The 23,424-nt window shown below is 42.0% G+C and overlaps 2 protein-coding genes across 5 annotated transcripts; both read right to left on the reverse strand.

Annotated features, from left to right (window-relative positions):
• Positions 1 to 4,733: 4,733 nt before the first annotated feature.
• LOC115753054 (superoxide dismutase [Fe] 3, chloroplastic) lies at positions 4,734 to 9,885 on the reverse strand. Of its 4 annotated transcripts, none has more exons than XM_030691552.2 (9): positions 9,741 to 9,885; positions 9,382 to 9,645; positions 8,318 to 8,401; positions 7,473 to 7,664; positions 5,838 to 6,009; positions 5,428 to 5,501; positions 5,322 to 5,348; positions 5,213 to 5,236; positions 4,734 to 5,138 (listed from the first exon to the last, which is right to left on the reverse strand). In XM_030691552.2, exons 2-9 carry the CDS (start codon positions 9,481 to 9,483, stop codon positions 5,013 to 5,015), a joined length of 801 nt encoding a protein of 266 aa, XP_030547412.1. In that variant the 5' UTR covers positions 9,484 to 9,645; positions 9,741 to 9,885; the 3' UTR covers positions 4,734 to 5,012. The 4 variants fall into 4 exon arrangements, with proteins under 4 accessions (XP_030547412.1, XP_030547432.1, XP_030547425.1 ...); XM_030691572.2 differs by having other exon boundaries at positions 8,318 to 8,395; positions 9,382 to 9,554; positions 9,741 to 9,884; XM_030691565.2 differs by having other exon boundaries at positions 8,318 to 8,398; positions 9,382 to 9,554; positions 9,741 to 9,884.
• A 6,519-nt stretch (positions 9,886 to 16,404) lies between these two features.
• On the reverse strand, positions 16,405 to 18,697 carry LOC115753048 (transcription factor TCP7-like). The gene has a single exon (XM_030691530.2). It carries the CDS (start codon positions 18,689 to 18,691, stop codon positions 17,498 to 17,500), a length of 1,194 nt encoding a protein of 397 aa, XP_030547390.2. The 5' UTR covers positions 18,692 to 18,697; the 3' UTR covers positions 16,405 to 17,497.
• Between the last annotated feature and the right edge of the window lie 4,727 nt (positions 18,698 to 23,424).

The following is a 23,424-nucleotide window of genomic DNA, read 5'->3' on the forward strand; positions in this document are numbered from 1 at the left end:
ATATTTATTGACCAAATCTGGTCACAACGAGGACAAGCGAGGGCTGCGATGCTTGCCAGCCTCTAAAGCTAGAAAAGGAAAGATAATTAAAAAATAATGCGTCATCACCAGCAATGTCACGTAGAACGGCCGTCATTCACATCGGTGATTTCCAATCAATATGACGAAATTAACAAAAAGTGAAAAGGTTTATAACCGAATCGGCAAACTTAAAGGGTTTATGACCGAGTTAACAAAAATGCGAAAATTTTAGGATTATTTTGACAGTTTTTCCAAAATTAACTAGACACAAAATTCACAGACCAAATTTATCAGCAAAACTAGAACTTTACCTAATACGCAGTGAGCTCGAGCTCAGATCATAAGATAGTTAATCTTGCAACATCATTATTGTCCGAGGTTTTCTTTTCTTTACTTTTCCTAAATTTGTACGACCAAGAAAAGGTGTCCCCCCAATAGAAATCTTAAGACCTAAAAGCAAACTGTTGAACATCCATTCCAACCAAAATTAGATATGGCACCAAGATAAATTCGATCTAACGATCACGCTTTATCGAAACGATGGAGACCGATCACGCGAATTGACAGGTATCCATTTGGCCCTCTATAACGACTCCTCGTCTAAAGCATCTTGCTTCCCACGACGTGATATGTCTAGCAAAATTAGGGACCGGGCTTTTTTGTTTTCCTCATTTTCTCACAAACCAAAGAGCCAAAAACGACATAAACAGAAAATTGAAAATGGTCGAGAGTAAATTTAACCTATAAAAGTCGCGTAATACTAGTTCTCTTTATGTGAAAACATAATTAAAAAAAAAAGAGTATCTGCACTAATATCTATCGTAAAGGAGCCAAACCATGACAAATGAGAAGCTATATTACGAATTACGGGTTCGAAGCATGGTAATTTTGGCTTGCTCTTTAGCTTTTGATGCATGTTTAATGAATTAGTTTCGTCGATAAAAAAAGAGAAAATTGGATCATATCTTACGTAGTCCCCGCCCTTGAATGATTGAACTTTTCTTTTCTTTTTTTCTTTTTTTCCTTGTTCTTTATTTTTATTCTTTGCTATGAGAATAAATGAAGTTCGTTATCAAATTGGTCAAACGTGTGAAGACAATTTAAGGACAATGGGTCCCACACCACGAGGGTCTCTTGGATGAAGCTTTCCCTTTCTCTTTCTCTTTTTGGGCAAGCCCCCCTTTGGAAACAAGCTGGATACGAGGGGTGTCATCGTCACCAAATCAAAATCAAAATCAAAACATATGAATTTTTCATTGTTCATAATGACTCGGGAACACGATCGGAATTAGCGGATTGCTCGAAGGAGCACCACCACCGCCACCAATTACTACGACCCCTCCCCCCCAAACCCCGAATCCGAGTTCTCCAAAGTAGGAATCGAACCCCGCAATCATCGTTATCGGGAGTCGGAGGTGATCAGGTCAACCTCGAGATGTTTGGACGGCATAAAAAGGGAGAAAAAAAGGAAAGGAAACGAGCGAAACTCAAGTGCAGCTGGCTCGGAAAATCAAAGGGCCAAAAAAAAAAAAAAAAACACCACGGGATAACAATATTCGAATGACCAACATTGACAAGTTTATATTTATTTCCCGCCCTTTTTTTATATCTCTCTCAATTTATATTTTATCATGCATGTGATGACATTCATATTTTATTTCCCTTTTTTTTTTAAGGTGAGAGGAGACAAAAACACGTGATGATGGATTCCTAACGTTGCTTTTTGCTGTCCTGTGTTTTTTGGTTACAGTTTCACTCACATTCAGGCTGTTCTTTATTCCGCACGCTGCCAAAAAAAGAGAGAGAGAGGGGTTAATTTGAGTTCGCTTTTGGCGCCTCACCTTCAAATTTCACTCATAAAAAGTGAAGAACTCGGGCCGTCTGAATTCTCTGGGTCACACAGCATTTAAAAATGAAAGCTTGACTCTAGACTTTTAATTGCGAAAGTCGAAAAGCCCGAAAGATCGAAATCCCGGAAGCGAAAGATCATGCTAGAGAGCCGCTTGCGACGCTTTCGAATCCCGACCGGAAAGACCGGATCGCGTTTCGCGTGGCCGGTCTTGGAGTCGAATTATCAATTTGGGGGGCTTGATGATGACAATTCAGAGGTCCAGATCTTAGTAGAGAGAGAGAGAGACTTTGGATAGCAAGGTTGTTCCATTATCTTTGCGTTTGGTTGTCGAATTTCTGGTCATGATAAGATTGGATAGGATAAGATAAGAAATCTAGGGATTTGGCCATATTCTATCCACTGTTTGGTGAACTGCTGATTTAAAGTCGGATATTCTTATATCCTATCATATCATGCATTTGGTAGAAAGCGTATATCAATATAAAAGACATATGCTCATGAAATATTCCGATCTTATTATTATAAAAATAACATTCTCATACACAAAAAAACTTGAAAATATACACATTTTATTAGATCTTCAAACCTCTTTGCAAAAAAATAAAATAAAATGAAAATAGAAATAAATGAGAAAAGAAAGTTGTCATCGTTATAAAAATTAGCTTTTATATGACGGATAAGAGAAATCTTATCCGATTTTACCCTATCCCCTCCCATCGGATTTTTTTATCCGGGTCATATCCCCTCTATATCTGACATTATACTATTTGGGACACCTGCTAAACACGGGACATGATAAAACATATCATATCCCGAGTTTTATACAGACCACCAAACGCAGCCTTAGATTGCAACTAGAAGAGGTAAATGCATGGAGCAGATACAGAGGAGGAGTCAAAGCTGGAGAGGTGCGTACATGTGAATGTGGGAGATGCAGTTCCAATGGCAACATGAAAAAGCAGCAGCAAAAAGATAGAGAGAGAGAGAGAGAGAGATGGTGGTGATGGTAGTCTGGTAGACCCAACGGCCCCCAACCTTCAATTATTAAAGCTTTCTTCACTCATGATAGCTTCAAATCCTCCTTTGCCTTTCCTTTTTGGGGGGTGGGGGATTTCAATTTCATCGTAAACCTTGCACATGGTTCTTGCCATTTTTTTCCATCTCTAGTTCATACACATACATTCGGGCCGCCTCCAAGTGGACAACATTCGCCTTCCGATAATCACGAACCCGAAAATTCGCCCTTGTCAATTAGTAAAGAACGAGTTTTAATCACTACCTCATACTGCGTGATGTGATAGTCCATTCGGACATAACGCGACGAGAGCACGACGGTTCGCCTTATGCGTCGGGAGAAGACGCGTGTGTCGTCTTCGTGCAAAGTACATAGCATCTTGTTAATGCATAGTATGCCTATTGAGATTTTTGTCGTGTTTATCCTAGTTGTAAATGGAACATTGCCGCTCCTGGATTTTATTTTTTCTGTAATAAGGGTCCATTTGTTTTGAAGGAAAACTGTTGTCGGGAAATTGTTTTTCAATTTTTCATTTTCTGGACGATGGAAAGTTAATCAATTTGCAGAAAACGTTTTCCATATACTGAAAAAAAAAAAAAAAACTTACATCGGCGAAAACAACTTTCCATTCAAGGAAAACAAACTTACTGGACTAATTTTATTTTTTTTTGGAAAAAGATTTTCATAAAAATATTTTCCTCTATTATCAAATTTTCGACGAAACAAGCATAGCCTAATATTTTGAAAACCTTCACAACGAGGCCACTTAGAAGAAGAAACTTAAAAAAGAAGAGCAGTGGGATTTCATGGGCAAGAGACATGATCACAAACCCCACAGGCTTCTGACCTTAAGCTTGGGAGCCAAAAAGGAGTTGGCTTTAGGCTTTAATGCCTTTTCCGTGATGGCCCTGTGCACAACCTGTGTTGCATTATTGATCTCCAACTGACCCCCCCAAACCAAATTAACCAATTTTTTTTTAGGTTGGGCCTGCTCCTGCATATCAATGAACAGATTGAATACATCACCATGGGCTGGCCACTGTTGAGTGATAATAATTTCTATGTGTTGACTCTCAAAGTATTCTAAATTTTTTGTTCCCAACATTTCCATATTTCATTCTCAAGCAAGAGGCAATCACTTTGCACATGATTACCCTGATTTGGACAACAACAAAAGAAAAGATCCAGAGAATGTGTCTATTCTGAAGCCCTAGACTTTGTTTGCTGTTAACTGCCCTTTTCCTAAAATGGGATCTTTCCTCAAGGATGACCCATGACCGCCACAGCATAGTCTAATTGCAGAGGTTTTGGTCAGCTATGCTTGTTCTTTCCTACATGGGGTGTATCCTCCATGACAAAACAGGGCATGGGATGGTACGACTCGATGCACATGTCTGAGGCCTTTTGGAGCCGGCATGCCGGGTTATGCTGCCGAGAAATTTGGAGCCAGCGTGTTGGGCTCTGCGTGCGGGCTTCTCTCTCTCTTGCTATTGTCCCTTCCAGTCAATAAAAACAATGCAAGAAAAACGCGACAATGTATCAGTGAGCGAGAATCTGCTGGGTTCTTCGAAAGGATTTGCCAAGAATCCTTACTTCTCCGAACTTCCTATTCATAATGCATGCTGAATCTCGATCCGTATTGAACAGATCCCAGTAAAACGACATGCTGGTATCATCTCCAGCAAAACTCATCTTTTTAGGCTCGATCTTTATACTTCACTGTTCTGATATACCACATCATCTTAATGAAGGGGCCCATGACTGAGCTTAATCAGGTCTGGCTATAAGCATCAACCAAAAAACAAGCACACAGAAATGCAGAACAACGAAAAATGGGAAGGCAAGTTTCTGATTTCTAATCTCTGCCTCAGCTATAATCACGAATTGGTACAGCACAGTAACTCGCGTGTTCATCAGATATACAAGATTATGCATTGACAAATCAAGAGCATCTAAAATTTATACTTGAACATATTATACAGACAAAAAAAGGGAGAGGAAAATGTGGGGGAAAATAGTTTGACTAAATCCTGTTCTCTGTCCTTAAAATATATATCTCATCCATGATCTACGTCTATATCCCACAAGACTACAAAAACAGCAGCTTCTTGAAGTTGAAGAATATCATGCAACGGGGATCTTGGGTTCGCCTAAGTTAACAAAGGCCTCCGCACGGATAATCCGGGCTGTCACGACATGCCAAGACACGAGGTGATTCATGAATGCATTAACATATTTCCCTCGATCATGCTGTATGGCAGAATCCAAGATCAGCACACACATACGTCAATAACGAGAAAAGATACTGAGGAATGGTTTTGTACCTTGTAATCTTGGTAATAAGCATGCTGCAAAGGAAAATAAAGGATTTAGGAAAATCAATACCTACACACACACGCGAGAGAGAGAGAGGGAGAGAGAGAGTACGCGTACTTCCCACGTATCCAAGCTCATCAAGGGCTGCAGGAGGAGGAGGATGCGGATTAACAAAATCTAAGAAGAAGAATGTCTCAGAAACAAACCGGAAATGCTAACTTACAATGTCATCCCATGCGATCGGGTTGACAGCATTTGATGTCTTCACTACTTCAAGTCGCTTCTCTTGTCTCTTCACTGAACAGAAAAGAAAACGAATAAATATATCACCAGAAAATTACAACCCGTCAACTTTTATGCTTTGATGACAGTTTCAAACTCTTAAGAACAGAACCATCCGGAAAAGGGTAAATCAACAATCAACTTTGCAGAATGCACTTGGTACATTTGTTACTCGTGTGCTCGTTGGCATTATGGAGTTACTATTCTGTAATCAAAATTGGATTTGGAGTAAGAGGATGGTCGATTTCTTAGTTGTCTGCAGTCAGAAAATTACTAGATGGATGATAACGCAACAATCAAACAAGCATCAAATGGGAAAAGAAGCATGCTTAATTTTAGAAATTAACTTACGGACAAGCCAAACCCAGCCTGATCCAAACAGTGACAGAGAAGCTTCAATGAACTTCTCCTTGAAATTGGTAAATGAACCAAAGTCCTTTTCAATCTGCTGAAGAAGACCCAGTTCTGGCATGCCTCCACCACCAGGTTGCATTGATTCCCAAAAAAAGTCATGATTCCAAACCTGAAAAGTTTAATTAAATTAGAGTCCACAAAATAATTCAATACACCATGCATGAGCACACAAGGACATCCTAAGGTAGGGTGAAATGCTGATATTGCACATAAGACGAGCAAAACTAGGATATTCTTCTCTGTATAATGGTTACATGCTAAACTATGGGTAAACATAACTCCAATTGGTGTTGACGGTCAGCAATTGGTTAGGTCTGGCTACACATGCTCAATCGCTTAATATTCCAATTCTTTCGGATATTTCTTCCTGTATTCACATCAATATCTTACACAAGCAATGCTTGCATCAAGCAAGGTGGTCATAACTAACATTTCCATGACTCTGCCCAAGGCTCCAGCAGTTTGAACCCTTTTAGGTACAAAGACTGGCCCTAAAAGCAAAAAAGGCAAGGTAAAATGATGATTATCAAAGTTATCAACCAGCAATCTTGTCTGGGTGCATCACAATTCGGAACTAGTGCAGAAGGTCGAGGGATCTCACTAAGATTATAAATAGCTTTTCTGGTGCGTGTAAATGGTCTCTTGCCCACACACATACTACGAACAATGCGCTTTTAGCTGCGATTGTATGGCCTAAAAGAGGCACTCCATCAATGATCATAGCATGGTCGCTAGAAATTCTAATCAGCAGTTGAAATACTAATTTAATATTTTCCAACCATGTAATTCTTTTTTATCTGCTCAACATGAATTGAAATAATGAAAAATTCTCTCTTACATTCCAGAAAGTTCCTCACAAGCACGTGCATGTGCATTACCTGAATCTCAGATACAAGATGAATACATAGAACCCTTATCCTCTCAACTGCTAAGATATGCACATGATATTTTAGCCCATGAATCGATTACTCAAGGTCAGGTGACAAGCTATGCATAAGAACATTTTAGAACCTCACGCTTGACTTGGCTCAGCAAATGACAAGAATGGGACCAGGGTCAAAGGAGCTTTAAAGGGGATGCAAAGCTGGGCTGAGTCCAACATTTTTGGTGAGTTCCTTACTTGAAATTTGAATGAGCCATGGAATGCTATTGAACAAAAACTATACAATACCAAAAAGGCCAACTATGCTAGCTGTTAAGCAACTGAATATCCGCAAGTACTTTAACAAGGTCCGCTGAAATTCAAAGCTCTCTTTTTGCATGACAAGCACTATAATTTTGCATACCAGGTTCCTTTAATTAGATCCCTCGTAAACAGCAATTGGAACTAAAGGATGTGTGAGTAAAGCAAAAGGGCCAATCGACGAAGCATCACCAAACTGAATGTGCCCATAGCTGCTCTGAGAGAAAGGTTTATGTACAAATTTCGTGAGAAAACAGCCTTCATCAGCAGCATAAGCCGTGGAGATAATTACACAGCCAAAGTTGTCCCATTGGAGAACCACAATGCAAGTCCTCTAAGAGGATACAGCACAACTAGTAAGTGAACTTGCTGAAGAAAAGAGGACATGCCTGCGCAGCATTATTGAACTCTGGTAGTGGGTTCCCATTGTTGTAAGTTACTTTGACAAGTTCGTCAAGAGTGTAGCTATATAATATATCGTTCTTCTCAAGTTGTTTGTTCAAGCCTTCCACATAACCATGATGATGTTCTCCCCAGTGTGTTTCGAGAAGCCTCTTGCTCATGTATGGTTCAAGAGCATCCTACGTATTCGGACACAGTTAGTAGTAAGAATAGAAAACTTTCAAATGTCAGATTTGCAAATTTTCTAACGTTGAAATAACTGGCATCGAAAATTTCAAGAGTGGTGAAAACTCCAAGTTACTGGAGTAGTTTTTTCCATCAATAGACCTTAGACAAATACATAAAGAACCCAACAACGAGATAGTTTCTTCTTTTCCATAATAGTTTGCCGGCAAAATACCATAATTCCTCTAATGATTTTTTGCAACACCTGTAGCACATGTTTATGAAAAAGAGCAGATGCCAACTGCATATTGGAGTCTTGAACAGGCTTGGATCATGGCATAAAGCCGCTGGCTTAAGCCAAACGCTCAATTAAAAGCATGGGCCACTCTAAAACTTCGTCTGTCATGGATGTTCGTGGAAGGAAACTTCGTACAGTTGAAGTAACTTCAGAGCTCGATTGGCAGAACCTCAACTTCATGCCATTACGCTTATCTCTAGTTCAAGTGATAAGCATCAGCGACTGAAACAAAAACTAGCTTAGCTGAATTGATTATGCAGGCCATGGCAATGATAATTACACGTACAATTATCAGTGTATGTCTCACTCTTTTTGGATAAAATTGTCAGATCGAAAACTTGTACGGAAAACTATCAACTAACAACTTACAAGTGCATATGGAGGACTCTTCAACCCATAGAAAGCAAGAATTTTTGAAGCTTTGCGTGAGAGAAAACCGGGTCCCCTCTGCTGCTTTAAAACAACAATTCGACTAAGATGTAAGAATTAAATGACAAAGCATATGCAGAACACTGGTAGAAATTGATGTAGAACAGTAAACAATTCTGGCAACGGAGCTGGTGAAAAATGGATAAATAAACATATTTTCGTGAACTGAATTATTTGCATGATGATGCCTATCCTATTCTTGCAGCACAGCAAGTAAATGGACCTTTCCTGTCACTTTGGCATAACATTTCTCCCATGTATCACACTTCTAAAGTATTGTCACAGGTGATCAGAGGAAGCTTATCCATGACAAAAATTTAATCAAACTTGAACGGATTTTTCGTCTTTATGCTCAAAGCACAGCTCACAAGAAAAGCGAAACAAATAATATTAGACCAGAACTGTCGGTTTTGCAAACTAGAACGAACAGAGACTCTCTTCAAATACTGCGTTTCCACTTAGAGATAGGCCTGTTCAAAACCCAAACCAAATCCCAAAATCTTCACTCTATTTAGATATTGAGCCTAGTGTCCCCGTCCAGAGGAAGTGACCCCAATGACCGAGCACTGAAGCTTCTGAGGGCCTAGGATTTCTTCTAGAGTGTCCTTGGTAGATGGTAAGATGGAATCGCCACTGATAGATCAAGAGGGAATCTACGGTTGTAATCAAAGGGCTCTTATCTAAATAGGGTGCCCTCCCCTCATTTGGTAATTGAAATCCAGAATGGTATCATCTCACAAGCAATAGAATCTAGAACTTCTTTTTACGAGTCTCTCTAATTTCTCTCTAGAATCCTAGGTCGCAGGCCGGGCATAGGGCACGCTAGATCAACCAGCCGTGACACTAGTCTATACCCTCATCAACTCACAAACACAAGCCTTTTTCAGATTCCTCCAACAATTGCAACATTATGTTGCTATTCCACTATGACAGCCAACAGGAAGAAAAGAAGACGCCAACGAGCCAAAAAAAAAAAAAAGTGCAGCAAGAGCTAAAAACTGTACCAGAGCAGGAATCCTGAGGCTGTTCAGGTTCTGAGAGCAGCCATTACTCCATGGGAGGTTATGCTTTGCCAAGCAAGAAGCGTGAAGAGAAAAAGACCCCATCTTTACCAGCCACTTTCCTCAACCTGTCATCAGACAGCCACCATCTGCAACAAGAAAAGTCACCCGCTTTGCTGAAAGCAAGCGAAAACGAAGACACCCATTAACTTCTCGTTCGGGAGCAACCGATTTCGAGGGAAGAACACAAATGGGTCGCTTTTTTTCCTACACAAATGAGCCGCAAATGATTCGCGGAGAACACGGGAAATCTCAAATGGGCCAAAAAGAAAAAGAAAAAGAAGAGGGACAACAAATTCAACCTTGAAATATTGGAGCTTTGCGGGAAAAGATGTTCGAAGCTGGGTGTGAAGAAGGCGACTGACGCAGAAGTTAGTCCAGTGCCAGCGGATAAGAGGGCAGCGAACTCGCTGGTTTGAATTGGCAAAGAGAATCTATGATGAGTTGAGTCCACCGTATCTATCTTTTGCCAAATGGATTTGGGACAATCAATTCACCGAACGGGGCGTGTAATTACCACGTGCAATTAATTCAGAATGAATCATACTAACGAGTTAGACCAATTTATAAGCATGTGTTCGTCAATCACGTAAAGATTATATCTTTATCAGCAGAAAACTCGTTAGTCTAGAGTCTAATGTACTACACAATATTAATTCGTTTATCAATTCATTAATTTAAAATATTGTTTTGTACTCAGTACAAAATATTTTCTCACGTATAGTATCTTAATTATTTTATTTTATTTTTTTGGAAAAATTATAAATAAGAATGAAAAATGAATTCATTTTTTTAAAAAAATTTACAAATGAATCTTATTTCAAATAAAGACATTACTTTCTACAAGTAACACGTGTCTAGTCCGGTGAGAAAGCGCAGCTCAAGCGACCATGAGCTGCTGTACTTCTCCTGAGAGCAAGATAAGCTCCTTTAGAAAATCACATTTATCCTTACCCCCAGTAGACTTAAGATAGGAGTAAGTTTGATCATAAGGATCTGAGTATGCTGGCCGGCCGACCAAATTTTCGTCGGCCGCCGGGGACTTGATTTTTCCAATAGCCGACACAGGCATCAAATGTTTAGGGAAAAAAAAAACTAAAAATATATGAAATAAAAGGCTAGGAGACGTGGCCAACGAACTCCAACAGCCAGTCCCAGGCTCGTCGCTGAAGCATATGCTCCAAGCATATGTAATTTTGCTCTTGACTTAGCGGCAAGAATCTGGCAGACCCGTCCGTAGCTCTTCGCATCTTCTTCTTCTCTCCAGAAGGGAAGCATTGCTCGACTCCTTCGCGCAAGAACATCGAGTAAGAATCCCATTTCTCATCTCCAATTTGGCTCGTACCGTCCGATACGGTAATCATCGTCCCTGTCCGATTGGCGACACGAAGGCGGTCCTCCTCCATATGCTGAAATTTGCACTTTTTACTTCTCATATTTGAGTCCTCGAGGAGGGAAGACAGGACTCCAATCCGGACGGCGCCGACCCAGTTCGCCGAATTCGATTTCTAGAATCTTTTGGGTGTTGGGCTCTGTTAATCTGGGCTTGCAAGCGCTTGATTTATTGCCCGGAACAGAAGAAGAAGGAAAATCGTGTAGGAGATGATATCCGCGCTTCTTGAATTGTTGCGGTGCCTTCTTTGTTGCGAGGAGAGGCACGAAGAGGACGATGATTCTTCCTACACGGACCCTCTTCGGTAGTCTCTCTCTCTCTCTCTCTCGTCCACCAATCTCCGATCGGTGGTAGTCCGAGCCGCCCGCAGCGAGGTCCGCAGCTCGATTGGGTCGGTGTGAATTTTGTTAAGGAGCGTTTGAGACGGCGTGGGGACAATTCAAATCTTAAAGTTGCCGGTTGGATTTATCGACTGTTTCTCTGCTGCTTCATGATCAATTTGTAACCGAGGATGCCGCGGATTCAGGAGATGGGAGGACATCATATTTTGCTGGTAAGAAAGACTCTGTTTTCACTTGCCGAAGGTGCCCTCCTGTTTGCGAAACTCCGTCCAATTTCGATCGAATGGAGAACTGGTGTCTTGTTGCCTCAACCTACTTGTTGCTGTAACTGGAAGTACAATTCAGGAACAGCGATGCCTTTTTTTTCCTTGGTGGTTAACGTATGTAGCTTGCACCAATCCAGGCACTCAATTCACCACCCGCGGCGCCGCGATCCAGCACATCCGTGAACCATGTCGCCCTTACTCTGAGTCCTGCACATTTATTCGGCGGCCAATGGTGGATTCCTTGTGAACTCTTTTTTGTTTCACTTAGGAAAATCCGAAACTAAGGCGCTGCTACCATGTAAATGACTATCTATGATTCCTCATTTCATGGTGAGAAAAGAATGAAAAATCTCTTTGCCGACTTTTTGGTTGGCAGAACTAGCTAGCTTATTTGATAGTATAGTCTCAATAGCAACATTCCGGTTTATGCGATACTGTGCAGGGAAAGTGAGGGCTGCACAGCTCAAGCGAGTGATAAGTCGTGACGCCTGTTCGGTTTTCTGCTTCTCCCATAGGCGTCGTTTAAGAGTCGCTTGGTAGCTTTGGACGAATTGACGAGTTCGATCGGGAGCACCACGTAGCTAATTATTTAAGCTGCTCTGTTTGGTAAAAAGTAGTATACTGCTGTATCATTTCATGATGTATAGAGTCTGGAGTGACTTGAATTTTGCAGCCACTGGTGAGCCATAAGTAGCTGAGCTTTTCTCAAGCTAATGCTGCCCGAGCCTCGATCGAATCCAGGTCGAGCGCTCAACTCGCTATATCAGAAGTCACTGATGGCTGATGCTTTGGAAACAAAGAAAAGATGCTCTTACTTCCGCTTGGCCATTCTTGCCCCTTTGAGCATTGGGAGATGCGGTTTACCGAGACTGGTTGTGACATTAACTTTTGTACGCCGAGTTATCGATGTGTATGACCTGTGATTTTTGTTGTTTCCGTTTCTGTCGAATGCTTCAGCCAGTGACTAGTTCGCCCGGCAACAGAGGTTGCACGGGCCGTTGCCGCGCTCACGAGACGTGGGCGAAGCGATTCTTCACACTGATTAGAAAGGCCATTTCGCAGTTTGTGGTGACGCGGAAGTGCTTATATTGAATTCGACCGGGCCCGGTGACGAGATTTTTCGCTTCAACTGCCTATGGTATCTTCTTCTTCATTTCGTCATTGTTCTGGTCCTGACTCGGCGGAGGCCTATCTCTGTCACTTGAAAGAGTTCATTTTCCTTCATTGGGAACGACTGTTCGAGGGTGAACTTGGTGTCGCCGTTCTAGTTTCTACTCTGTCGTGAGATTCACAAGTCCTGGTCGAATGTTCTTGATGGGATGAATCTTTTTGTTCTGCTGAGGAAGACCTAATCATGCCTTAACTTGTCGAGAAGTAGCCGTGCTTATATAGCGAATCAGCGACGTGGATGTACGAATTTCTCTACATCTGTAATCGTCCTGTTTTCAACGTTTGAAGTAGCATCGAAATCGGATTTGGATCGAGCCGCCCTATCATCCGTATCGCCTGTATCTCTTCTTGCAGCGACCATTATTTTGCTGACCCACATGCCTCGACATATCCGGTGGCCAGATTTTTCTAATGCCCTCGACGTCACATGACATTGATCGATGCATTCTGGAAAGAGAATTTCATGTATTTCCATCGGGATCATGCTCGGGAAGTCTCCTTTTGCTTGCAGGAGGTGGATTTCTGACTCTCTCTAAGGCCGGGAAATAGGGAAAAGTACATTATCAATGTCATAACTTTTATACGGCATTTACTTGAGTGTCATAACTTTCAAAACATTCACTTAAGTGCCATAACTTTCAAAAATCGTTCACTTGAGCGCCATCTCCGACGTGGACGCAGAAAAGCCGACATAAACGCCGGAAAAGCTAACGTGGCACGCCGAAAAGTTGACGTGAAGGTCGGAAAAGGCGACGTAGCACTCAAGTGAACGATTTTTTAAAGTTATGGCATTCAAGTGAACGCCGTATACAAGTTATGGTACTCACGTTGTACTTATTCCCTGGGAAATAGGTTTAAATCGACGGAGGATTTGCAAATTTTTCTAAGTACGAAGGGAAATAAAAATCTAAAATTGGGTGCACCACTCACTCTCTCTCTCTCTCTCTCGTCAACTCCTACTCTACCAAGCATGGCATGAAGATTACGAGTTCCATTCAAATTATGTTGGATGGAATTTTCATTACGAAGTTGTGATTTTTTTTTATATTGAGGGTATAAATTTATACAAAATAAGTACAATGAAAGCTCTAAAACTTGTCACGAAAGTGCAATTGAATCCTATAACTTCCTAAAAGCACAATCAAATTCCAAAACACGAGTTTCAGCATACACATTTTATAATTCAAATAGTCGAAATTAACAGTAAGATTGATGAAAGTGAAAATATACTTTAATATAGATCAATCAATCTCGTGATTTTTATCGGTGTTTTTCAAACCGTTTCATTTTCTTCCGCCCTTCAAATTGGAGGGGTTTACCCACTTTTTCCTTTTTTACGAGAATCGTCTAAAGTTCAAGTATTTTTATAGACTTAATGACTGAGATTGTAATTAAAAAAAACAATAAAGTATATCTATGTAATTTGTATTTAAAATATGTTAATTAAGGAAGGTTCAAAGGCATTGCAAAAAATCCTTTATAGTAATTGGCTTGAGCATATTTGTAGGTGGAAGAGAGGAAATAAAGTTTGTATAAAAGCAAATGGAAAATAGCATAAGGTGGTGATCAAATACACAACAATGCGTGGATTTTGCATTTCCAATGAGGCCTAATACCAAAAAAAGAATCCAACTTTACCATTTGTGATAATTATATCCAAAATATTTTTTTGTCTCATAAAAAACTCCCAACTTTTACTTTTATCCTAATTCTACCAACGTCGCCCTTTCGTTTATAATTACCGTAACGATTTCCTACCCGGCTCGAATTTTTTAGCCGAACTTACCAATAAATCTTTGAAATTCAGAAATAGTAGATTTCGGGGACGACGAGATTTTAGATCGTTCGTCCAAATATCTCAATATCTAACCGTTTTTTGGGTCGTTGAGTGCTGAAGAGAATACAAAATGTGTCGTCTTAAGTGAGTCTGTATCTCCCGAAAATATGTGGGGGGCAACAAACAACAAAAGAGAAGTTCAAAGGTTTTTTCATGTCGACTTAGCTAAGGTTTAACAACTTGAAAATACCACGTAGGATTAACTAATGGTGATTATGGATGAAAGACTAACGGTGGTAGAATTTGAACAAAAGTAAAAATTGAAAGTTTGAGGTTTTTTTATGAGATAAAAAAATTAGATATAATGGGGACATATGCTAAAGTTGAAGGTTTTTTTTATAATAATCCGGTAGAACCGAGATAAAAGTAAAAGTTTGGGGTAGAATTGAGATAAAAGTAAAAGTTGGAGGATTTTTATGAGAAAAAAAAAGTCTTACTTATAATTGTCATAAATACTAAAGTTGGAGTTTTTTTGGATATTGGGCCTTTCCAATAAATAGCGACTTTCACCCTTTTCATCTGCGCTTTTGATTAATTAGTTCACTTGAGCCAATTTTCGTCAACTCAATTAGTTAAGAAGTATTGCAACCATTTAGAGAGTGGAAGCAGCGTGGGCCATTTCGAGAGGCAACGTTAATAGTGAACTAATTATCGTTTTCGAGAGGCAATGTTAATAGTGAACTAATTATTGTCAACTCAATTAGTTAAGAAGTGTTACAACCATTTAGAGAGTGGAAGCAGCGTGGGCCATTTCGAGAGGCAATGTTAATTTGTTATATGTGTCAGTAGCTTTATAAAAGCACAAGTAGACTAACACCTGAGTAAACTTATCAAAATAGGCCATAAACTCATTCTTAATTCATATATAATTGGCTAAGCAGTTATATGGTTTAGTTCTATATAGTAAATAGGTTCAGCCATAATACGAGTGTTAAATGAATCATAAACAGATTTACAAGTTATTTATACTCAACTCACATCTATGATTCTCTCTTTACTCTCTCTAGCGCTCACTCATCTCGCGCTCGCTCCCTCCGCACTTTTACCTCGCTTAGATTTGCATAACATAAAAACGGGTTAAATAAATCTATTTGAATCGAATCAATTTTTTACCTGACCCAAACCCAATCCGTCTAGATTTGAGTCATTAGGTATTAGAGTAAGATCCGTCGACCATTCCAAGTAATCACGCTCGATTTCCTCATAGATCTATTATTACGCGATCATTCTAGAACAAGCTCTTAACTGGAGTTCATTAAAATCCTGATAAGAAAGGGCCTCGCTTAACGACACAATTACTCCCGCTGCATCATAGGAAAGTGACCATTGTGGGCAAATTGATTCAGGGCGGGGAGGGAGGGGACTCTGGCTCATCAGATCCCCACCTTCATCGGTAACTTCCCCGATGTGGAAAGCGAGAGGTCTCCTGCGACTAGTCGTACGCCCTTTCTTTCTGCAACCTGGAAAGTCTTAGCAAGACTTAAAAAGAGATGAGAGAGAGAGAGAGAGAGAGAGAGTCTGCAGGGGGTCCATTAACTAGGCTTGATAACAGGCTGCACATGGTACACAGTACAGTTGGATCTTTCAATGGGCATATCAAGATTAGTGGTTTGAATTGAGAACTTGAGGCCTCCTTCAATTCTCTTCTCCAAATCAGATTTTACAGAGTGCCAATGGCTACGTTCGTCAGTTGTTCTTCTGCTTTTCCCTTTTGGACAATCGAATGACAAAACCACATCACGGACACAGAAATCTTTCACAGCCAAAAACACCCATTGGGTCGTTGACCTGCTAAAATGAGGTAGACCACGATACCGAAATTCGGACAAAATTCGCGGCTCTTGCTCCGCGAAGGACACCGCGGCGGCAACGAAGGTTGATACTCGGATGAGCCCGATTCATGCGCATAGAGAGAAGTGAGGCGAAGAGTTGAGCCAAAAGAGCAAGCCAAACAGACGATGAACTGAGAAAGATTACTGGGTCTTTTTCATTTTTTTTCTTTTTATTCACACAAGCAGCACCCAGAAGAAACAATCCAGTTACATACATGAAAAAGCACATTATTTTCCACGCTGATGAATCTAATACAGAGATGCATAAGAATTACAGACAAAATTATCAAAAGCGGAAAAAGCAGAGAGGCCTTACGGAGAGATAATAGTCTCCTCTTTCACAACTTCGTTTCGTACCATCACCTCTCCGAGGCGCATTGGACGAGAGAGCAACCGCAAAGCTGAACCAGCAGAAATCTCCTGAATTCTCCTCGGAGACTGAAGGCTCCTGAATTGGAAGCCGAAGCGCCCACATTCATCTTCACGATTCAAAGAGACAGAGCCGGACAATGTCGCGAGGAACCTCAAGAACTCAGCTCACTCAGCATGGCAATTTGAGGCAAAGATGCAACAAATTGGAGCTTTCTCACTGAATTATGAAGCAATGGGTCCCCCACCCACCACGAGCAGCAAATCGAGGAGTTATAGACTTAAAAAAAAGTGAACATACCCCGCCATGGGCATGCAATGCCATAGTCTTCAAGACATGTGACAGAACAGTGTCAACTTGCGCAAGAATCCGCCTTAATCCTCGCGCAAAGTAAGTTGAATTAACCAACCAACCTGATGTCCTTTATGGGCACATCATCACAGGACACTTCATAGGATTTTGCACAAATACCTCCCATTTTTTTTCCTCGAACGACAGGCCCTTGAAGTTCCAAACAAGAGCCCGAATTTCCGCGAAGTCCTGTGTCTTGTCCAAGAAAACATCCCACCAGGAAGAACCTAAGAATGACCCTAAGAAACGCTACACCAGAAAGAGCTAAAGAAACCCCTAAGTTGAATCTTGCATTGAGCGGACTCCTACTTCTTCTTCCTCCACCCAAAGAACTAATAGCCTAAACCCCTAAAGCTTCACCTAAATTCCTTCTTGTCCATCTTCACACAACACGCGCACACACACTGAACTGACTGAGAAACAACAGGACTTGCACATACTTATATATATACCGACGCAGCAACTGCTGGGTGCGTCCACCACCGGCGCCCCCACCGAATCAGCGATGGTCATCGTCCCTCCGGCCCGAATTTCCGGACCCGCCTGACAAGGACGCGAGCAAATTCAGGTGGCCCGGGATGTAATTCCCCACCCGAGCTGCCGACGCCTCCCCGATCCCCTGCTGCTGCTGATGCAAGAAGAATGATGGCGCCTGCTGCGACACCGACACCGACCCGCCCTGCTGCACCACCATCTCTGGCGGCGCCGTCGCTGCCGCCGCCGCCGCCGCGAAGCTCCAGAAGTCGGGCCGCGCCGGCAGCGCCCAGAAGCCGCCCGGGGCCCCGCCGGCACCGACCATCGCCTCCACGGTTTGGCCCACGACGGAGACCTCATCCTTGCCGTTTCCGCCGTCGTCATCCGCCCTAACGCGCTTCCCGAGGATGAACGGCGTGGGCCCGAGCAAGGGCTTGTGCTCCAAGGACGAGGCGTTGGGGGACATAGAAATCGAACAGGAAAGGCTGCCGGAGCTGGAGCCGCCGCCCCCGCGGACGGAGGCGGAGACGGTGGAGAAGCTCGCGGGGGTGGTCCCGGTCCCGGTGGCGGCGATGATGGAGGGTTCGGCCTGGCGGAGGAGCCACTCGATGGTCTGGCCGTCGGACTTGTGGCCGAGCTCGCGGGTGAGCTGGAAGACGCGGGCGGCGCATATGATCGGCATCCGTATCCGGCGGCCGCGGCCGTCGACCTTGCTATGCCGGTCCTTGGACGGGGGCTTCTTAACGGCGAGGGCGCCGTTGGCCCCCTGCTGGTGCGGCTGCCTCTGCGGATCGATGATCGCCCCGTTGGCGACGGCGTTGCTTCCTCCGTCGGAATTGGACATGGCGCTGTCGAAACCAAACCCTCGGGCTCTCTCTCTAAACTCCGCCTCCGTCGCGAGGTTCGTTTTCTCTCTCTTCAGCAGCGCTCCGCAGCTTGAAGAGCGGTAAGGCAGTTCGCTATTGCGAGCTTCGAGCTGAGCTGAGCTGAGCTGAGCTGAGCTGAGAGGAGACGAGGAAAGTGGTTGAGTGGTTTCTGTGTGGGCGTGGCTCGTCGTCGTCCGCGAGCTCTGAGAGAAAGAGAGGAGAGAGAGTGAGGAGGTTTTTAGGGTTTGGAGGGAGGGGGAGGGAGAGGGAGAGGGAGAAGCTAATGATTGAGAGGCAGGAGCTGGTGGAGACAGGAAGGAGGGCACATGGGGAGTGGGGCCCATCGGGAACATCCCCCACAGCTCACGCCCCTTGGGCGGGTAAAAATCTCCCCTCTCCCCCACGCGCCCCCGCCGCCCCCCTCTCCCACGCGCCTCGCAAGTGCCGCAAGCCAAGCACAGATATAGAGAGAGAGAATTTAATAAGAGTCCGGATGAGTTGTCAGAGCCCGGGGCCCCACTCTCTCTCTCTCTCTCTTCTCTGGTAATGAAATGAAAGCGAAACCAAACCGAAGGTTCGGGTGAATCCCAGCAGAGCGAAACGGAAACCTCGCCGCGGCTTCACGTTCGCCGCCAGACAATTCAGATGCGCCACATCGTTCGTCGTCGTCGTCGTACTTTACTCGCAACGTAACGTCGGAATGGCTTAGACAGATGGTCCGCAACGTTTTTTCAAAAATTTTACAGAAGGGGAGAAGAGGGGAAAATTTCAAAACTTCAAGACCGCTCCCTCTTCGATTTTCTCCTCCCTCCCCCATCAGCGAGAGCGTGCACGCGTTCGACAAACAAGAACCCGAAACCTGATTCGAATGCATGAACATCAAAGCAATGACTAGGCGGATCGCGTCGTCGGCGTTGTGGCGACACTTCTTCGGCACAAGATCTTCATCCGAGATGTGCTCGATAGGGTGACTCGACGCCTTTTCTTAATCGATGCGCCAACTGAAGTGCCGTGTTTGCAAACATTCGGACATGCGTTCTCTTGTCACTGCGGCGGTTGGCCTCCAGTGGTGTAAAGCCTTGCACCCATGTGGTTGGCGGCTCCCTAATTACCGATTCAAAGGCTCCCCGATCGCTCATTGGCCTTCAGGAAGCCTCTTTTTCTACGATGTTTGATCGTGCCACGACGTAGGATCGTTTCGGCACTAATCCCGCGAGTACCATGTTGTCACAACGGTTACAAGCTTCTTTAAATGAGCAGCAGTTAAGGCTCGAAAGGAATGAATCCCAATAGTAACCCCCAAGTGCGGTCACACGGCCATCTATGCCCCCATTTTTCAGTTTATCAAAAAGAGACCCTCTAGTTTCAGCTATTTTGCGGCAGACGATATAAAAGAGGTAAAGAGAGATCGAGCCACCGTAACAAAATCGCTGGAAACAATGATGATAATCCGGATGGAGTCGACCAGACGAAGATTGGAACCTGACCCATGGGACCAAGGGTCTTCATGAGCCACGTCGTCCGGATAACAGATTGAGAATATAATAAAATGGCTGACACTCGCATTGTTGCCCCCTTGCATAGTGCGCAGCATTATTGTAAATCCGATTAGGACTCGGCGCACGGATCACATCGAAATAAATAATAAAAGCGAGAAAGAAATATCAAGAGACGGGATTTATCTTTGTTCATTCTTAAACTAGGGTTGCATCTAGTAGGGGATTTCACTATAATTAGCATCCATACATTTATGTTATATCATTTAATTACAAGCAAAATGGAAAATATATAATGAGAAATATGAACCATGCCACAACAAATCTATGAACAAATTGAGATGCTTCGGCAATGTATATGGAAATTACATGACCAGAGCACCAAAACTTGCCACATGTTAATACGGAATATCTTGGTTCACGCCTTAAAGAAGATACCTAGTTTTAGCTATTTTGTGACAGATGATAGATAAGAGGTAAAGAGAGATCGAGCCACCGAAACAAAATCACTGGAAACAACAACAATAATCCAGATGGAGCCGGCCCGACGAAGATTGGAACCCGACCCACGGGACCAAGGGTCTTGATGAGCCATGTCGTCCGGGTAACATATTGAGAATATAATAAAATGATCGATACTCGCATCGTTGCCCCTTGCATAGTGTGTAGCATTATTTCAAATCTAATTAGGACTCGGCGCACCGATCACGATGAAGTAAATAGTAAAAGCGAGAAAGAAATATCAAAGACGAGATTTATCTTGGTTCATTCTTAAACTAGGGGTGCATCCAGTAGGAAATTCCACTATAATTAGCATCCATACCCGTATATTTATACCACTCAATTTCAAGCAAAATAAAGAATATATAATGAGGAGTGTGAACCATGTCACAGTGAATCTACGAACAAACCGAGATGCTTCGGCAATGTAAATGGAAATTACATGACCAGAGCACCAAAACTCGCCACATGTTAATACGGAATATCTCGGTTCACACCTTAAAGAAGATGCCTCGTTTTGCAAAACTCCGATGATTGTGTGCTTCCACATAATCAATAAAATAATTAAAATTCTATTTGTTTTGTAAAAAATAAATTATTTAAAAATATAATTTTTTTCAAAATGATCGCTTATATCCCCTGTAAAAATAAATAAATAAAAACTATTCTCATTAGTCCACGAAAGTGTTAAAACATAAATTGATATCCGGAATAGAAACATTTTGCAATGGCTAATTATTTCAAGCGATACGGGTTATCAAATTTACGAAAATATTTTTCAAAACAGCATTTTGCGTGAAATAAAAGAAGCTTTAATATGAAGATTTAGCAATACTTATTGTTTCTCCAAAAAAAAAAGTGATATTTATTGGAAATAATATTTATTTTTCAAAACAAATCTTTTGCACTCACAACTATTTATTTATCAATGTAGTTATGCATAAAAAAAATGAATTTTGCCCAAAAAAATTATCGAAAAGACGAGTTATACGATCGGAAAGATTTTTCCTCTTAAATCGATCGCAAGAAGATGTTATAATAGCATGGTTTCTAATATTTTCGAGAGACTTTATGCTTTCCAGCCATGACATTTTTTATTTTTTAAAAAAGTTGGGCATAATTAAAATAATTTTTTTATAAAAAAAAATCGTCAAAAGATGAGTTATACTGTCGAAAATATTTAACTTCTCAAATTGAATGCAAAACCTGGAGAAACGCTCTAGTACCACAATGGCTCGTCCTATTTTGGACCAATATTATCAAAAAAAAGAAAAGGACGGACAATGTCGGGAAAGAGGACGGAGCTCCCGGGGTTACGTGCACGCGCTCGTGCATCGCGTGGGGCGACCGGTCTTGGCATTAAAGAAGTCAAGTCAGTGATTTTTGTCAGTGAGCCCAAATCGACGTCCGTCCAGCCGTTATTTACGAAACTGCCACTGTGGGTCGAGCGCTCGATTGCTCCTTTTCCCCCCAGCTGTATATCCATTTTAGCAACAGTCGGGCCGTTGTTTCCGTGATACGGGCAACGTCCGGTCCGCCACGCGTCCGCAGATCTCCTGACGATTCGACTGATCGGACGGTGCACGGTCCGGTTCCCGTTGCGAGCGCATTGACCCGTGGCGTAGAAGGGCGTTTGATGATCGTTGGTTTGCCGCTCAAAAAAATAAAATAAATAAATAATCCTTTATATTGCTGAAAATAATTGGTCAAATAAAATTTATTTTAAATACCGACTATAATTTATGCCTAAACAATTTCGCCAACAATAAAAACATCTTTCATTAATTTATCTTTCTTAATAATAAAACAACCATTAGTAAGAAAACAAACTTCCAAACGATTCATTTTTCGCGAAATAAACAGAGCTTTGTCCGTATTTGAATTTCTTTACCAAAAATTGAAATAAAGATTCTACGGCGGTTGTAAAATGAATGACGACTAAACATAAAAGTTAGTTACGCCGCTGCTGTGCACCGATTGATCATGAAGCGACGATTAATTGCAATGCAATTCGAAAAGCCTAAAGTCATCACGACTCGGGTGAAGACATTTTCGGTTAAGAAAGTGTCGTTATATCAAGGCAGACTAATCTAACACGGCTCTTCGAGTTAATTTAGGTCCGTTTGTCTTACAAAATATAAAGAATTTGGAAAAATACTTTTTAAATAGTCGCTCGTATCACTTACACAATTGAACGAGCGCAAATATTCTCGCCGTCCGCGGAAATATCTAAACAAGCATTCCTGTCGATAATGAAAATATTTTTTGTCGATGGAAGAAAACAATTTTCGGATCATTCGTTTTTAATGAAAAAACATTCCTCAATTCATTCATTTTCCGAAAAACAATAAGTGCTAAATAAAATAAATGGGCATAATTGAAACATTTTATAACGTAGCTAGGAAGTTTGGAATTCGTTTTTTTTTTTTTTTTGCTACCTTATCCAATCATGTCTTCTAAGATTTTGACACGTAGAGAAATTCGCCCCCATTATTCTAATCAACCAGCCACTAATTATCTGTTTTTTTCTCAATCATTTAAAGCTCTGGACTTTATCAGGCAACGGTCAACACGTGAAGAAAATATTTGGCCGGGGAGTCAATTTTCGGGGCCCAAATCCGGATTTTACCGGTAGACATTTCCGACACCCCAACCGGGCCAAAAAAAAAAAAACTGCATAAAAGTCCTCGCTGGGAATACTTTTTTGCAATGTGGGCCTCCAAAATCTCAAAGTTGCTCCGAGTAGGGTCCCCCGAAAAATCACTAATTAATTATTCGGCCCAAACAAAAAAAGAAAGAAAGAAAGAGGGGTTACCTCACCGTGACGCATCCCACCGAGGCTATTAACGACACCAAAGCCACGTTCGCTTCTCTAATTTCCTCAATGCCGAAGATGAGTAAGCTAATCCCACCACACCTTTGTAAAAAAAAAAATCAATTAGTTCTTGACCCAGGCCGATTATCTTCTTAATCGGGCATCTCGGATAACGCGGTTTTCGTGACGCGGAGGACAAATTATATGGCGTTGGGACGAGATATTATAAGCGCACGAGGGCACGTATTATGTTATTGCGAATTTGTTAAACCGC

The sequence above is a fragment of the Rhodamnia argentea genome, chromosome 5 (genome assembly GCF_020921035.1).
Source record: "Rhodamnia argentea isolate NSW1041297 chromosome 5, ASM2092103v1, whole genome shotgun sequence".
Classification (NCBI taxonomy): domain Eukaryota; kingdom Viridiplantae; phylum Streptophyta; class Magnoliopsida; order Myrtales; family Myrtaceae; genus Rhodamnia; species Rhodamnia argentea.

Bases quoted from the DNA above. Each gene is read 5' to 3' on its own strand.
- LOC115753054 (XM_030691552.2), bottom strand. From the start codon at position 9,483: ATGGGGTCTTTTTCTCTTCACGCTTCTTGCTTGGCAAAGCATAACCTC. The intron at 5,502-5,837 runs GTAAGTTAATTT...TTTTCTGTTCAG, and splicing joins AGGCTGGGTTTGGCTTGTCC to TGAAGAGACAAGAGAAGCGA. The intron at 5,139-5,212 runs GTACAAAACCAT...TCTGCCATACAG, and splicing joins CTTATTACCAAGATTACAAG to CATGATCGAGGGAAATATGT.
- LOC115753048 (XM_030691530.2), bottom strand. From the start codon at position 18,691: ATGTTCCCGATGGGCCCCACTCCCCATGTGCCCTCCTTCCTGTCTCCA.